The sequence below is a fragment of the Camelus ferus genome, chromosome 13 (genome assembly GCF_009834535.1).
Source record: "Camelus ferus isolate YT-003-E chromosome 13, BCGSAC_Cfer_1.0, whole genome shotgun sequence".
NCBI lineage: Eukaryota > Metazoa > Chordata > Mammalia > Artiodactyla > Camelidae > Camelus > Camelus ferus.
This window is the reverse complement of record NC_045708.1, coordinates 32,399,264-32,415,872: the sequence shown is the minus strand read 5'-3', so window position 1 is coordinate 32,415,872 and position 16,609 is coordinate 32,399,264. Positions and strand designations below refer to the sequence as shown.

The 16,609-nt window shown below is 35.2% G+C and overlaps 1 protein-coding gene across 5 annotated transcripts in view; it reads left to right on the top strand.

Moving 5' to 3' along the window:
* EIF2B3 (eukaryotic translation initiation factor 2B subunit gamma) overlaps positions 1–16,609 on the top strand; it is a 104,642-nt gene that overhangs the window by 17,002 nt on the left and 71,031 nt on the right. For 3 of the 5 annotated variants that reach the window (XR_004324987.1, XM_014553982.2, XM_014553980.2), the window contains one exon: positions 15,550–15,618. The exons of the other annotated variants lie outside the window; for them this stretch is intronic. Coding sequence is in view for 2 of the 3 variants with exons in the window: in XM_014553982.2 (XP_014409468.1) it covers positions 15,550–15,618 (69 nt within the window). In the remaining variant the exon portion in view is untranslated. The remainder of the gene's footprint in view (positions 1–15,549; positions 15,619–16,609) is intronic. 5 annotated transcript variants of the gene reach the window in all.

Genomic DNA, 16,609 nt, shown 5'->3' with positions numbered 1-16,609 from the left:
TCAGCACAATTTGTTGAATAATCTTTCTCTCCCTGATTAGTACCAAGCTCCACATATGCGTGGGACTACTTCTAAGCTTTCTCTTCTGTTCCACTAGTCTAGTTGTCTTTTCCTTCACCAATACCCTATTGTTTGAATTACCATAGCTTTATAGAAATTCTGTCTAGTAGGATGACTCCTCTACCTCACCTTATTATAATTTTTCTTTAAAGTTGTCTTGGCTATTCTTCACTTTTGACATGAATTTTAGTATCAGCCATGAAAAATCTTCTCTTGGTGTTTGATTGGAATTACAGTGATTTTCAGATTAATTTGAGAGAGTTGGCATTTTTTAATACTGAGTTTTTCTATTCCTTGCCCGTAATATATTTCTCTTTATTAAGAATACTTTTGTGTTTTTAAGTAAAGTTTGATAGTTTACTATAAAAATGTCTTACACATCTTCTGTTAAATTTATTGGTAGATGCTTTCTAGTGTTGTTATTGCAAATGGTATTTTTTTCTTTTTTTTTTTTAAACATGGTATTTTTTTTTAAAGGTCCACGCATTATATTTGGTTATATCTTTTTAGTTTCTTTTACTTTAGAACAGTCTCCTCTCCACTTGATTTTTTCCTTATGCCATTGACTTATCAAATTAAAACAAGTTATTTATCCTATAGAGTCCCCATCCCTAGTGTGTCTGATTGCTTTCTATTGATGTCATTTGACTTTTTTTTTGATTAACATTTTTTTTTTTTTAAATTGAGGTATAATTGACATGAAATATTATATTAGTTTCAGGTATACAGTATAATGATTCCATATTTGTATATATTGTGAGATGATCACAATAAGTCTAGTTAACATTTGTCACCATACATAGTTACAGAATTTTTTTTTCCTGTGATGAGAACTTTAAAGATCTACTCTTAGCAGCTTTCTTTTCTTTTCTTTCCTTTTTAAGAAAGTTTTTGCTTTTGTTTTTAGTGCAGGTACTGGGAATTGAGCCCAGGACCTGGGGTGTGGTAAGCATGCACTCTAGCACTAAGGTATCCCCCACCTTAGCAACTTTCAAATATGCAATACAATATCATTAACTATAGTCACCATGCTGTGCGTCAAATCTCCATGATTTATTTATTTTATAACTAAAAGTTTGTACCTTTTGACTCCCTTTACCTATTTCCCCTATCTCCCACTCCCTACCTCTGGTAGCTACCAATTTGTTCTCTGTATCTATAAGCTTGGCTTTTTTGTTGTTTTTAGACTCCATAATAAGTGAGATCATACAGTATTTGTCTTTCTCTGTTTGACTTATTTCATTTAGTATAATGCCTTTGAGGTCCACCCATGTTGTTGCAAATGTCAAGATTTCTTTCTTTTTTATGGCTGAATAATATTCCATTGTGTGTGTGTGTGTGTGTGTGTGTGTGTGTGTATCTCCCATTTTCTTTATCTGTTCATCTGTCAACGGACACCAGTTGCTTCCATATCTTGACAATTGTAAATAATGCTGCAATGAACATTAGCTAATTTGTTTATCTTTTTCAGTATTTTCTTGCAAACTGGAATTTGGATCTAAATGTTGATTAGATTGAGTTTCAACTTTTTTGGTAGTAATATTTCATATGTATACTTCATATTACATTATATCTATATCTGAAATCAGATATTTCTTTAAAAAGCCTTGATTTTCTTATGTATAGCCTTTGACATGTCAGCCATTCCTCAATAAAATGGTTAAAAAAGGAAAGCCCTGGTTTCTTTTTGTGGAACATGATGTTTATGGTCTATAGTCTGAGCTCTAGGAGAAATAGAAGCTTTTAAATCTTATTGTAATTGATTTTTCAGTCTTTTCTTTTATAGTTGGTGATTTCTGTGCCTTGTTAAAGAAATTCTTCCGTATTCTGAGGTCTTAAAGATATTTTCTTATTATCTCTTATAAAAGTTTTAGTCTTGCTTTTCACATTTCAGGCTCTAAGTCACTTATAATCTCTCCATTTAGTTCAGTCTTTTTAAATAAATCTCAATAAAGTTTTGTAATTTTCTTCATAAAAATCTTATTTCTCTTTTGTTAGATTTGATCCCAGATTGTGTTTTCATCCTCTCTTTTTATTAGTATGTATATTGTTAATGTAAATATTACGTATGTAACTTAAAAAATAGTTTTACAAGACTTAGAGTGAAGGACAAGGGTTTCCTGCAGTGTCCTTCCTCATTCATTATTTCTGCTCTTCAGAGGCAATTGCTTTCAACTTTTTTTTCTTTCTTCTGATAATATCCTTAATATTTCTAAGTAACATATTTATACTACTTTTTAAAAATTTTTAGACAGTATCTATTGAATTTCTAGTATGGAGAATAAGGATTTTGTAAATGATTTTGTAAAGCTTTTATTTATTTTATTTTTTATTATTTGGGGGGAGGTAATTAGGTTTTTATTCACTTATTTATCTTTAGGGGAGGTACTGGGGATTGAATCCAGGACCTTGTGCATGCTAGGCAAGCACTCTACCACTGAGCTATACCCTCCCGCCCAGAAAGTAAAGATTTGACTCATTTAACACCCTGTCTGCTCTCCACCGCCATGTACATATGCAAGTTCCCTTACCCTAATCTTTCCAATATAGTAACATCATAATTTTTATTAAGTCAGTTATGAGGACTTATTTATAGTTTAGCCATATAGTGTTATATTACATTTAAAAAATCTTTATAATTTATATATGATAAAATACACCCACTTTAAGTGTACGGTTTGATTTTTTTTTAAGTCAGGTTTATGAAAGTATGAGTTACTACAGTAAAATTCAGCCTTTTCAGTGTACTGAGTTTTGACAAATGTATTGTGGTGGTATAACTACTACCACAGTAAAGATATGGAAGAAGAATTTTGTCATCTCTTCCAAGTTTCTACTTCCTTTTTTCATACAGTGTTTTGTTTTTCTTAAACTTTTAAATTTACTTAGTTTTCTGTTTCTATCACTAATTTATCCTCAGATCCTTTAAAAGGAACATAAATGTATAAGTATGTTTAAATACATCAGGTATTCTGTCAATTACTCTTTTTTTTTCCTTTGAGATAACCCTCCTGGAAGCCATCCATTCTCTCTTCAAATTTCCACTGGTTGCTCTTATCTAAGCCTGCTGTAGATCTGTCATCGTGGGACTTCTCTTCACCAACATTCTGGGAATTCCCTTATCTCTCCTGTGTTGGATGTCCTGGTTCCTAGATCCCATGTTTCCCACTTTCTTGGTTTACTGCCTCATTTTAAAGGAACCCAATCCTTTTGGCTTTTTAAAAGAGAACATAGAAGGTAAATATTTTGAGAACTTGCATGTTTGATAATGTTTGTTTCATTCTTACTCTTGAATGATAATTCTAGATAACTAGAATTCTAGTTTAGAAATAATATTCTCTCAGAACTTTTTGTCCCAAGACCAGACAGACAAACTACTTTGATGACTTCCTGTGCTATAGGTAAATTTTTTTTTCTCCAAAATTTACCCTTTCACTGAGGTCCCATTTATGCAGTGCCTCAGTTCAAGCTCCCTGCTTTCTTATCAGCTTCAAGCTACATCTTTTGGCCCAGTGTAACATTTAATAACCCAGTTAGGGCAGCCAAGATTTCAACGTAGTTTTCATTTCCTTCTTCAAGTCTGGCTCTTGGTATTTTCTTATTCTTTCTTGTAAGTTTGAATATATTTGGAGTAATTTATTTGTTACTGTCTTTTCCAAAAATTTTAGGTGTTTGTAACAATTTTGAGGTTCCTAGTCCACCAGTTTTCCAACACCGGAAGCCTCCATGCTAAACATTTAACATGCATTATTTCATCTGCTCCTCCAGCTATACTCTGAGGTAGATGCTATCTTTCTCCCCATTTTGCAGATGAGAAAAGTAGGGCTCAGAGAGGTTGAATAACTTGCCTAAAGTTCAGGTGGAAAGAAGACTGTGCATTAGGTGCCATAGTCTCCGTAAATGCACTGAGTAGTCAAGGGATTACTAGGATAATGTCTGCTAGGTACAGTCAGATGGCACTTAACCTCAGTAGAAATTGAATTTTTATTCGTGGGTGCAGTAGTGGAGTGGATTAGGGGCATGGTAGAGTTAGAAGAGTACTCTGCGCCCTCTACAGTAGTATCAGGAAACACTAGTTGGATCTGCTTATTGAAGAGGGAATGCTTCATGAATATCACTTTCTAGTTGAGTCTAACTGAAGAACAGGAATTTGTGATAGTGAGGTGATGAGGAGGGATAGATATTCCCAGTGTGGAGGGAGAGGCTAGAATAGCTCCAGAAAAAAACATGAAAATGTTGGTAGATTTTATTGAAGAATTACTACAAAGCTGAGATATGAGGGGTTATTTTTAGCTCCAAATTGTGTGATCTAAAGGCCTTTCTCAGTGTTAAGCATTTACCTTTCAATTTATACCCAAATCTATAATTTTTTGAGCTATACTAAAAAAGCAAACACATCAATTAAGTATCTTAATTGGTAGTTTTCTCTCTGGGTGGCAGCCTGAATTATATACATTTGAGGTTAATTTGATCCTTTTCTTAAAAAGTTGAACAATTTGGGAGAGAACAGAAAAGCAGATAAAAATTGTAGCTGAGAAGCAACAGGGGCCTGCTTTGCAGAAACAGCTCATTATTCATACAAGATCTCTTATCTGTAGCCAGTTGAGCACTTTTGAGGATAGTTAAATTTGCTAAAGCTTTATAAATGACTGCATTTGAGAAATTAATTAACTTACTTCAGAACCCTGGTTTCTGTTTTTAGAGACACCCTAAAGTGGAAGTTAATTTATTAGCTAAATATGAGGATGTAAATTTTATTTTCCTTTGAGTTACACAGAACGTTTGCTCTGAAGATTGCAAGGGAGATCTTTCATATTTACTGTGTGTATCTGACTTCGTGGATTTCTGATCCCCACAGCCACCATGAAGGGTAGATGGTATTATTATTTTTTGCATTTGAGAAACTTGATACTCAGCTTAAATAACCTGCCGCATATCCCACTCATGGTTAGGTGCTGAGCCAGAGCTAGAACCGAGTCCTGGGTTTTGAGATGCAATCATGCATCTCAAATGCTGCTGTTTTTTTCACTCTGTCATATTGCTTCCAAAAGACAAGCATCAGTTGTCTTTATACCTACTCTAACTCATGACTCTTGGCTTCAGGACAAATTTGGTCTGGTATTTTCAAAATTACATTTCCTCTTCTTTTTGGGTCTGTGGGATTGGTAGTTGTTTTTATATATGGAACCTTTTAAAGTATGCAATTCAGTGGTCCTTAGTATGTATAGAACTCTTAAATAAATATTTTTGTGTAAAACATTTTAAAATCTCCTAACAAGACTCACGGGAACTATGTAGTATCCCTGTCTTCTAAGAGTGTCATGGTTGCTGTGTGTATCTTTCTCTAAGTGGAGGGAGACCCAGTGTTGTAGGAAGACTTTCTGTCCTGTCTAGATCATATGAGCAAGAAGCCTAGCTCTTCTTGAGCAAGAAGAGCTCTATCTCTTGGGCAGGAAGTAAGGATGCAGTCTGTGATCAGCACGTAAAGCAAAGCTGGCTGACTCCTTGGACGTTGAGCCTTACATTAGATGCTCCTCTGACTGAAGTAATTGGCCTCTGGTGCCGTCTTTGTATTTTAGAAACAGTGCTATTATTCCTTAGGTACATGTTTTGAGAATAGGTTAGTGAAGTATATTTAAGAGACCTTAGGCCGACTAAATCTATAGTGGAGTTCTGTAGCCTGTGTTTAAAGCACTTATATTGTAGTTATCATGGCTTCTTTTAATTTAGAGATTGCAAAGCTGATAATTTTCTATTTAATCTAGTCAGGAATCTTTCTTTGGCCTCAGGCAAGCCTCATTTACCCTCTGCCTCAGTTTCACAACCAAGAAAACAGGGATAATGATTCTAGCACACTGCTTAGAGGTTTTGTTACTTAAGTCCTTTGATGTAGAAAAAGAACTATTGTTAATGTCTTATGAAACAGCTAACATGCTACAACAAAGAAGAAACTATGCTGATGAAATCCCCATCCTAGAGACAGCTTATTAGAAAGATTGAACATATGTGCTATTTTTAGATGTTCAGAAGGCTAAGTGCAAGTTATTTTCAGTTGAGTGTTTGATGTCTTTATCAAATTACAAATCTCTGTTATTCTTTCCTGGAACCTTTCATTTTGCCCAAGGATTTGTTTTTGGCAGATTTCTATCTGCTTGAAAAGAATGAGTACAATTTGGTCAGGGGAAGATCTGAGAACTTGGCCCCAACTTGCTTGAAGACTTTTTTAAGTGGCAACTTTCCTTCTTGTGACTGCTTTGGTGGGCTGAGGTTCCCTGGGAGGGCCTTATGTCCCTGATGATTCCTTCATTGAGCCTGCTGGTGGCATAGCTATGACAGAAATTATGACAAAAACAAGTTAAAGAATTAGATGAGGGAATTTCTGAACCTTTTTTCCCCCCAGGAAATCTTGATGGAACTTTTTTCTTTACTGTACTAATTTATATGTGTATCCGCAAGCTTGAAATGTTTTCGTCTTACCCTTATTGGAACTCTGGTCTGTAGGATGGGATTTCTGCAGCCCTGTACTGCGTTTGGTAGCTAGAAAACTTGCAAGCTTTATGTGAGCTTGACTCCTGTGTCTCTTTCCTTCTCTAGGGAAAGTTTCATGGAATGGGGGCTGTAGAGTAGGGCAGAAATGTAATAGCTAGAACCATGATAGAAGTTCCAGGCTGTCATCATAAACTCTGTTTATCTTTGGGTAACAAGCAGCCTACATGGCTTAGATTTTCGGAAACTCTTGGAACGGCCACCTATCCTGCTCTGAATCATAAGGTGACACCATAGCCTGACTAGAGAAATGGACCCATATGTACAGTTTGAAGAAAGTCAATAAGCATTCTGTCATCATGACCAGGGAGTTCACTTGAGCTAGCCTGTAGTTACCCAACCTTTTTCCAGTTCCTACCTTAGGCATCATCTGTTCCAACAAGCTTTCCCTGACTTTCTAAGACTGGATTAGCTGCCACTTGTCCATAATTGCACAGAGGATTTAAATTATCTGTTATATCGTCTCCCTGCTCTAGATGGTGGGATAAGAACCATATCTGAACCTGTCATAGAGAGGATGTTCAATATTTGTTTGTTAAATAAATGAATGACAGATAGAGGTAAGCTCTTTGTTAACATTTGGAACAAGTTTCTTATTCCTTTAATATAGACACAGATGTTTATGTGGGCCTAAGCCTGAGTGAATGAGTTTCATTGATTGTAGACCAGAGGTGTTGCTTAATGCAAGTTCCTTAAGAATTCTGAAGGTTTTGCTCCATTGTCTTTACCTTCCAGTGTTGTTGAGAGGCTCTAAGCTTTTATAATTACTAATCTTTTGAATGTGATCAACATTTTCCTCTGGAAATTTGAACATCTTTTCTTTGTCCCAAATGTTCTGAAATTTCATGATAATGTGCTTTTGTGTGAATCTTTTTTATCCATGTGAGTCCCCCACTCAGTGAAACCATTCAACTCGGATATTCATGTCCTTCAGTTTAGGGGAACTTTTTAAAAAAATCATTTTGTTGATGATTCTTCTCTTTTTTTCTGTTCTTTTTTTTTTTTTCCTGGAAACTTATTATTCTGATAATGGATCTCTTAGACTGGTACTCTAATTTTCTTATCTTTTCTCTCATGTGTTTCATTTCTTAATTTTTTTGCTCAAGTTTTGTATATGGATAGGGCATGTTGCCTGTGAGCCTTACTATAGGGTTGTATGGTGATACGGCTGGGCTCTTTCAGGGGAATCTCTTATATCTGTATCTTTAAGTTTTTTTCTCTTGGGTTACTCAGATTTCCCAGAGTTAACTATTAAATTCTCCTGCCTGAAGGTAAAAGACCTGGCTGCTGGCGTTCTAGGAAATGAATGAGGATCAGGGTTGGGGTTGGGGCAGGAGGGGACGTGGGTGTCTCAGAATCTGGTATACATTCTTTTTTAAATCCTGCCTTTCTATAAGATGCATCCCTGCTCATTAATGCCAGCTGTGATTATGCTTTTCTAGTCCAGGTATCCTCTGTTTTATTCTCTTCAGCCGTCTGCCGTGGTCAGACCTGTGTAGTAGTCAGGTTACGCAGAGTAGAAAAGAGGGATCCTTCAAAAGGCCTTCCTTATTTTAACTCCTCCCTTCCCAGCTTTCTACCTATATCAGCTTCTGAGCCTTTTGGGTATAAATTGAGTTGGTTCTCAGTTTTCTACAACTGACTTAGGAGTCTTTTTTTCGATGTTGTCTCATCTCCCATTTTTTCTGTTTTTGTGCATTTATGTCCATTTGAAAAATCCTATTACTATTACTTCATTGATGTTTTGGGAAAGGAAAATAAAGTTGTGCCTTTTCAATCCATCATCTTTACCTAAAACTTTCACAGTCTCTAAAGAAGGAAAAGAGCTGACAAGGGAGTACAATAGCTGACTGCAACAAGAAGGGTAGGTGATTTTGTCTGTTGTCATGTTCATGTCATGAGCTAAGATAATGGAGTGAGAGAAATGGCCTGGAAATGGTAATGAGTAAGGAGTTTACCTACTCTACTTCTGAACCTTTTGGTTGGAGGACAGAATGAAAGACAGAGGAATGTCCTAAACAGTTCCTTTGTTGCTTTTATAATCAAGAGTGATAGATTCTTAAGACCTTAGAATTAGAAAAGACTTATAAAGACATCTAATCTAATCTTTTACCCTCCATAAGAATTTATTCTTGAGCATTTCCCATGGAGATTATACTAGGCTGTGTTTGAAAATCTCCAGTGAGTATTTCTCATGAGGTTCTAGATCTTAGAAAGTTTTTAATAATGTTGAACTCATCAGTGCTCCTCTTAAATTTCTACTTTTTCTTCATATTCTGTCCTTGAACAATCAAAACACATGACCTTCCTCTTCCAGTGGCAGCCTTTCAGTTCTTCTCTTCTGTTTAAGGATCGCTAGTTCCCATGATTTTCAGACCTTTCAGCATCCATCCTTGCAACTTCCTCTGACCTCTCTGATTTGTTAGTGTCTCTTTCAAAATGTGATGTTCAGAAATGTGGTTTGAACAATGCAGGTCATAGTGATATTTACATTCTCTGTTCTGGAGGTCATTATTGTAAGAGAGTTATTAAATTTTTAATTAAAGTATAATTGACTTACAATATTGTATTAGTTTCAGGTGTATAACAGTGATTTGATATTTTTATACATTAAAAATGATCAGCACATATTTAATTAATTAATTTCAATAAAAGCAAAGTCTTACAGATAACATTAAGTTTGTCCATTTTGTCTTCCACAATTTATTATACCGATCATGTTTTTCCAATTTTAACTATATGCCAATGTAAAACCTTTTTCAGTACACACAGTCTTTATCCCTGCAAAGTCCTTGGGTGTATTTTTGAGACATATTTCTGCCAAAAATAAATTATGGCCATTCATTTCATAAAAAAAAAAAAGTCTTACAATCATACAGTACTTTATAATTTTCAAGTATCATATATAAGTTATTTTGAAATATAACCCATCTTCTAGTTTTTCATCAACTGTGATTTAGTTTCAAATAGCAAGATGCCTGACCAAGTTTAAATGTGACTTAAGTATTTTTAAAGAGGGCATAGATTCATTTAGTGCCACAAGTATTGTTAGGGTGTGTGTGAATGTGTGTGTGAGCATGCATTTTGGAAGGCAATGTGATGGCAAAGGGGTGGATCACATAGTATTTTTGAGTCAATTTTTTTGTCTATAAAATGGGTTTAACTATATTGATATTTTAGAATTACATGAGAATTAAATGAAATAAAGTATGTGTAAGAGCTTTGTAAGAGGTAAAATGCTATCCAGTTTGAAGTTACTTGTTTTTGCCGTCAACTTAAAGATAGTGTAGCCTTCTAGAATCAGTTGAACTGATGGTAGCAGGTAGAGCATAACCAGTTTCCAAACTGGAATCTTTATGGATTGGAATTCTGAAATTTTGTGATTAGTCAGAATATTGCTGAGAAGGTGTTCAGAGATACATCCTTTAATGAATAAACTCAGATAGTAACTTTTTCTTTAGCAGAATAGTTCGCTGGTTAAGGAGTTTTGTGCCTGCTGACTTCTCTGATTAACTGAGAATTGCCATACATGCAGTACATGGATTATTGCTTTTGAAAGAATTCAAGTTTATTTATTTTTTAAATTTATTTTTAATTGAAGTATAGTTGATATAAATATAAGTTATAGGTGTATAATATAGTGATTCATGATTTTTAAAGTTTATACTGCATTTATAGATACTATAAAATATTACAATGTAATCTCCATGTTGTACAGAAAGAATTCAAGTGTAATTAAATGTGCCAAGCCTCAAAATTAGACTTATATAATTTAATCTTTCGTGATGATTCCCAAAGTGGATTAGAAACTCAAGACTTTAAGGTCACCACCATTATTAAAGCCAATGAACCCAGAGCATAGCTCAGATAAAGACTTGAGACTAGCTTGACCCTTGTAATCATACAGTTTTGTGCTGTGAAGGACTTCAGAGTTGGAGCAGCCCTCTCATCTTATGGATGAGGAAACAGAGGCCCAGTGAGGGAATAACTTATTCAAAGTCATATGTGGAATTAATAGGAAAAGAAAAAATACCTAATCTCAGAAGTAACTTTTTGGGGATGATAAGATCCTGATTTTAGTTTCTTTCTTTTTTTTTCTAACTTGTTAGTTGTCTTTTTCTCATACTGTTATAAACTCCCCTTTATCACAACCCTCTGCTGATCTTCTAAGCTTTCTGGTTTCTAAGTAAACTGGGCACTATTTATTTCTGTCATATACCTCAGGATAAAGTTAATATTTAAGTTACAGAGCATATTCCATTGTCTTGAAATGAGGCAATGATATTTTTATCCTGTGGAGTACTTGTGTTTGACCAAAGAAAAATAATGAAATTATTTAATGTAAATTAAAAATAATAAATTATTTCAAGGTAAAGATTTTACCTGAGAGACCAAAAAGCCTTTGTTATTTCTCTATTAATATCACTGCATTTGGAGATTAAAATTAAATTACAGCTATATAAATCCTGGAAGAGAAGTGATTAGCATTTTTATATAGAACTTATTTAATAGAATGAATACATTCTCTGTTTTTAGCTACACATAGGAAAGATAAATAGAATTCTTCTATTTTTCTTAACCTGAAGAGGAAAACTTACTGTAGGAAGGTGCATGAACTATAAATATTAGAACTATAAATGTTGAACCTCCATTTTAAAACTATAAATCTAGCATATCACCCTCTAGCCGTGCCATCTAGTACAGCAGCATCGGACATCTTTCCTTTCAGATATCTCTGCCAGAATTCTTTGGAGGCAGTAGGTTTGTTCCCTACCTCACTGCTTTAGGAAGCTGCCAATTACCTCTGTGATTCCTGTCCTAACTTTGAACAGTCATAATCTCTACAGAGGGGCACTTAGCTCTGTCAGAAAGTATGATGTTTCTAAACATCTAAAATTGGATTTTTTACATAAGATGAGACACTATAAACCTCCTTGAAGAAAACATAGGCAAAACATTCTCTGACATAAATCTTAGCAATGTTTTCCTAGGCCAGTCTACCCAGGCAATAGAAATAAAAGCAAAAATAAACAAGTGGTACCTAATTAAACTTAAAAGCTTTGCACAGCGAAGGAAACTGTAAACAAAACAAAGAGACAACCTACAGAATGGGAGAAAATATTTGCAAGTGATGTGACTGACAAGGGCTTAATTTCCAGAATATATAGATAGCTCATACAACTTAATAACAAACAAACAAACAAAAAAACCCAATCCAAAAATGGCAGAAGACCTAAACAAGCAATTCTCCAGTGAAGACATACAAATGGCCAATAGGCACATGAAAAATGCTCAATGTCACTAATTATCAGAGAAATGCAAATCAAAACTACAACGAGATATCACCTCACACCAGTCAGAATGGCCATAATTAAAAAGTTCGCAAATGATAAATGCTGGAGAGGATATGGAGAAAAGGGAACCTTCCTACACTGTTGGTGGGAATGCAGTTTGGTGCAGCCATTACGGTAAACATTATGGAGATTCCTTAAAAAACTAAAAATAGACTTACCATTTGACCCAGCAATCCATTCCTGGGCATATATCCAGAGGAAGCTCTAATTCAAAAAGATACGTGCACCCCAATGTTCATAGCAGCACTATTTACAATAGCCAAGACATGGAAATAACCTAAATGTTCATCTACAGATGACTGGATAAAGATGTTGTGATAATATACATAATGGAATACTACGCAGCCATGAAAAGGAATAAAATAATGTCATTTGCAGCAACATAGATAGACCTGGAGATCATCATACTAAGTGCAGTAAGCCAGAAAGAGAAAGAAAAATACCATATGGTATCATTTATATGTGGAATCTTAAAAATGAACTTATTTACAAAACAAACAGACTCACAGACATAGAAAACAAACATGGTTAATTGGGGGAAATGGGGTGGAGAGGGATAAATTCGGAGTCTGAGATTTGCAGATACTAACTGCTATATATAAAATAGATAAACAACAAGTTTCTACTGCACAGGGAACTATATTCAATATCCTCTAGTAACCTATAATGAAAAATAATATAAAAATGAATATATGTACCTATATATATGACTACAGCATTATGCTTACACCAGAAATTGACACAACATTATAAACTGACTATACTTCAATTTTAAAAAATTAAATCAAATTGGATATATTCATCTTTAAGTCAACATAAACAAGGAGAAGGAGCTAACAGAAAGAGTGGCAACGTTTACTGATGCTTTTGTTTGCCAATACTAGTTTGAACTCTGGGGATATGAAGATGAAAGAGCTCCTTACGAAGCTCAAAGTCTCGATGGGAAAAAAAAATGTAATCCAGTTTAGTGATTTTAGGTCGGTAGTGGATCAGAAATGATTTCATCTCTAGAAGAGGTGATATTTTGACTCTGCCCTTTCTAATAGCTGAGACCTTAAGCTTGATGGATTGGGTGGGAAGAGAGAATGGGGAATGCATTCTTGGCAGTTCACTCTAACAAATTAACATTAGCTATGTGTAGGGGGAATTGTGGTAGAGAAGGCTGAATTAGGTAGGTGGAGTTATATTTTGAAGACACTTAATGTCATACTAAGGAATTTGAATTCAATCCTGTAGAGCAGTGATTTCCAAAACAGAGTGTTCTCAAAGCCAGGGGGTGTACAGGATGGAGTCCCAGAAGAAAATATTAGAATCTCTAATTCTTTTAATTTTATCTCTTCTTTTAAAAGTATCTGTTTTTGTGTATGTTATAGAAAGAGCATATTATATCATACATAGTGATTTGTATATTTTTAAATAAATTTTTAAAGTGGGAGTAAGTAGATAAGGGTTTTATTTATGTATTTATTTTTTGGTTTGAAGAGCACTATTTTAGGATGTCTTTAAGCAGAGAAATTAAATAAGCACTGGAAATTGGAGTATGGATTAGAATATGGGAAAACTAGAGTGAGAGAAACCAATAAAAAGACTAGAAAAATATTTTGGGGCCTGAACTAAGGCAGTACAGTGGAGATAAAAAAGGAAGACTTGGGGACCAGTGGGATGTAGGGAAGGGGAACTTGGCAGGAGAGAGAGAACTTCAGTCCTAGACTATGGCCAGCTTTCTGATTTCAGTTCCTGGGTGGTGATGACACTATGATTAAGCTAAAGAACAAAGGAAGGATATTTAGTTCTAAGCCTAAGGATTATCACATTTACCTACTGAGTTAGTCATTCCTTCATGCAGCTATTGGTCCAATCTTAGTAAAAACAAAGGGACAGTTTGCCCTTTGCTGAGCACTTTGGGGACTGCAGACTGGGGATTTTTTCCAAGCATTTTCAACAAAAGTTGAGCATAGTGAGGTCTCCATTGCAGTTAGCCATTGGTATTTATTAAAGCACCATACTACTCTTGGGGGTTGGATTGGGATTGGACCACATACAAAAATATAAATTGTGACCATTCACAGTCACACCAGCTAGTTTAGTTCATTAGTTCCCTATGTGCAGAGGTGAAGTGCAAGGTGCTGATTTGGATCATAGCCATTTTTGTGGAAGTGCTGAGTGGGTAAAAACATGGTAGTTACCTTGCCCTGACAGTTTTTTTCCAGCGGAGTAAGTGTATTTTTATTTCTCCTTGCCTTCGGAAGTTGTCTGCCAGATTGTGTTATTTGTAACAATCTGTCCTGGAACAGCTGCCAGGAAAAGAAAAGAGGCTATTCCCAGTAGCTGTCCCCACCTCCCACCCACCATTACCACCACACAAACATACATCCGGTTTTGTTTTTTTCTTCAAGTTTTACTCAGTGGTTTTGGCTTGATTGGAAATGTTCTTATAATGACAGATTTCTGGGCTTTGCCATGGCTTGGTAATTGGGTATTCTAGGCTTTGTTTGTTTGCTTTAGCCAAGACTAACTGGCAGCAGTTTGAGTTTTGAATTCCTAGCTATCTTGATTTCTCCCCATGTACTCAACTGCTGTCTTCCACCTTTCCTTGAAGACCTTGAATGTTTCCACTTGGTCAAAAATGCACACATTTGCTGTACTTTAGAGCAGTGCTTTTTTTGCCCTTGACTTTGCCCTGGTTCCTCTAGAGGAGCAGGCTTGACATAAGGCCAACTGAGGACTGTTAGAATAGTGAATAGGGAGGTCTGTGGAGATGTCAGTTGGTCTCTGCAGAAGATGAGGCATACTGTGGTGTTAGAAAAGAACTGGTCATCTGAAACACAAGGTTGCCTGAAACACATGGTTGCCCCAAACATGAGGGTTGGTGTGTCTGAGGAACTTTCAGGTTAATTGCATTTCAGATACACAGTTTTTTTATAGTCCAGTCTATGTTTTTTCATAGTTTGTGGTCACACGTGATCAGAAATACTTCTGGCTCTTAACAGTTTTTCTACTTTCTCTGGGCTCCAGTTAGTAGAAAAACATTTGCATTTCTAGAATGTTTTACATTTTTAGAATATAAATGAAAAGAATAGCTTTTTATTTTCTTACTATTACAACTAGTATTCAAATGGAAAGAAAAATAGATAGTATTATGAAGATGTAAGGATGATTTAGTTTTCCTTTTAGACTTTTGTTTCTTCTTCCAGGATTTCCAGCTTTGGAAACAAAGTACATTCATCAGCCAGCAAAGGCTTCCCTTTGGAAGTGGAGTTGCAAAGAGGACGGGAATGTGTTTGGTTTCAGGGAGAGTGGTGTATTCTCTGGGAACAGAGGCTGGAAGAGGGCCTGACAGAATAGCACCTCCGTCTGTATCCCAAGCCCTTCCCTTTTGAGACTGACGCTTTTCTTTTCACACTGAGAACAGATGGCAACCAGACATTAGAGGGAGGGCTCTGTTCCTTGCGCTCCTTGGGGATTTTGCATTCAGTTTAGCAAAAAGTCATCTAAAAGCAAAGATAAAAATGAGGCTGCAGACTGTTCACAATTATGCAGGACTTGTTTGGCATTTGCTATGCTGACAGATTTATTTTTTTTTTTGCAGATATTGAATGATAACAGCATTTACTTTCTGAGACAACATTGTCACCACTTCAGAGGCATCTGCATTGGGGTCATTTTCTTAACTGAGTACACTTAATAATTCAATTTATTGTGGAACAAGTCCGCTTGCAAAAATCAGTCATCTTATTAGAGAAACTTAGAAAAATAAAAAGGAGGTTTTTTTTTTTTCTTCAACAAACTGTCACTTTCATTATAATGAAATGGGACAACTTCTGTTCTGCTGTAGTGACATGTCTTTAGTAATGGCCCATGCTTCCTGCCTTTCTAAGCATTATTAAAAGAAGGAGGATTCTGCAGGCTGTTTCTTCCTTCGCTTGCATGTATGTGGGCTGATTTGTTAATGTTTGGTGGTTGCTGGATGGTGAGTTGCAGGCTTAGGAATTTTTTTTTCCTAAAAAGAAGATGTTTATAGGAACTTTTTTTTTAGCTCAGAGTTAAGATCCAGAAAGAACTAAGAGAGCCTTAAGCAGAAGAGTAGAAAAAAATCCAAATTTGAACTTCTTAAACGTAAGATGCCTTCAAAAGGAATTGTTTAGGCTATAAATAATGAGTTATATGTAGAAAAAGAAATGATGGTTCTGGTACAGATTCTGTATTCAGAATAAGAAATTTCAGGCAGTAAGATAAGACATTCTGATGGTTGAGCCCTACTTTCTGAGCAAATGTGATTCTTTGCTTTTCTACAATGTGAGTTGAAATTATCCATTTTCCCACCCAAAGCCGGAATCTTCATTTAAATTAAAATCTTGGAAAAGTTGGATCCGCTTACAAAAATTTCCATAGAAATAATCAGTTTATTATTAAATTTGGAATAATTTAGTCCAGTATTTTTCAGACTTTTAAAAATAGCAGAACCTGTACTGTTATGAGGGTTAAATGAGTCCTTTTATACATACTTGAGGTTGTAGTGTGATTTTTTATTAGCTAAACTGATTTCCCAAAGAGGGGTACATTATAATATATTCATCCTGTTATTTCCTAGTATTGTAGCAAAGTGAGTGCTTTAAAATAAGGTATTTCATAACCATGTTGAATCATCA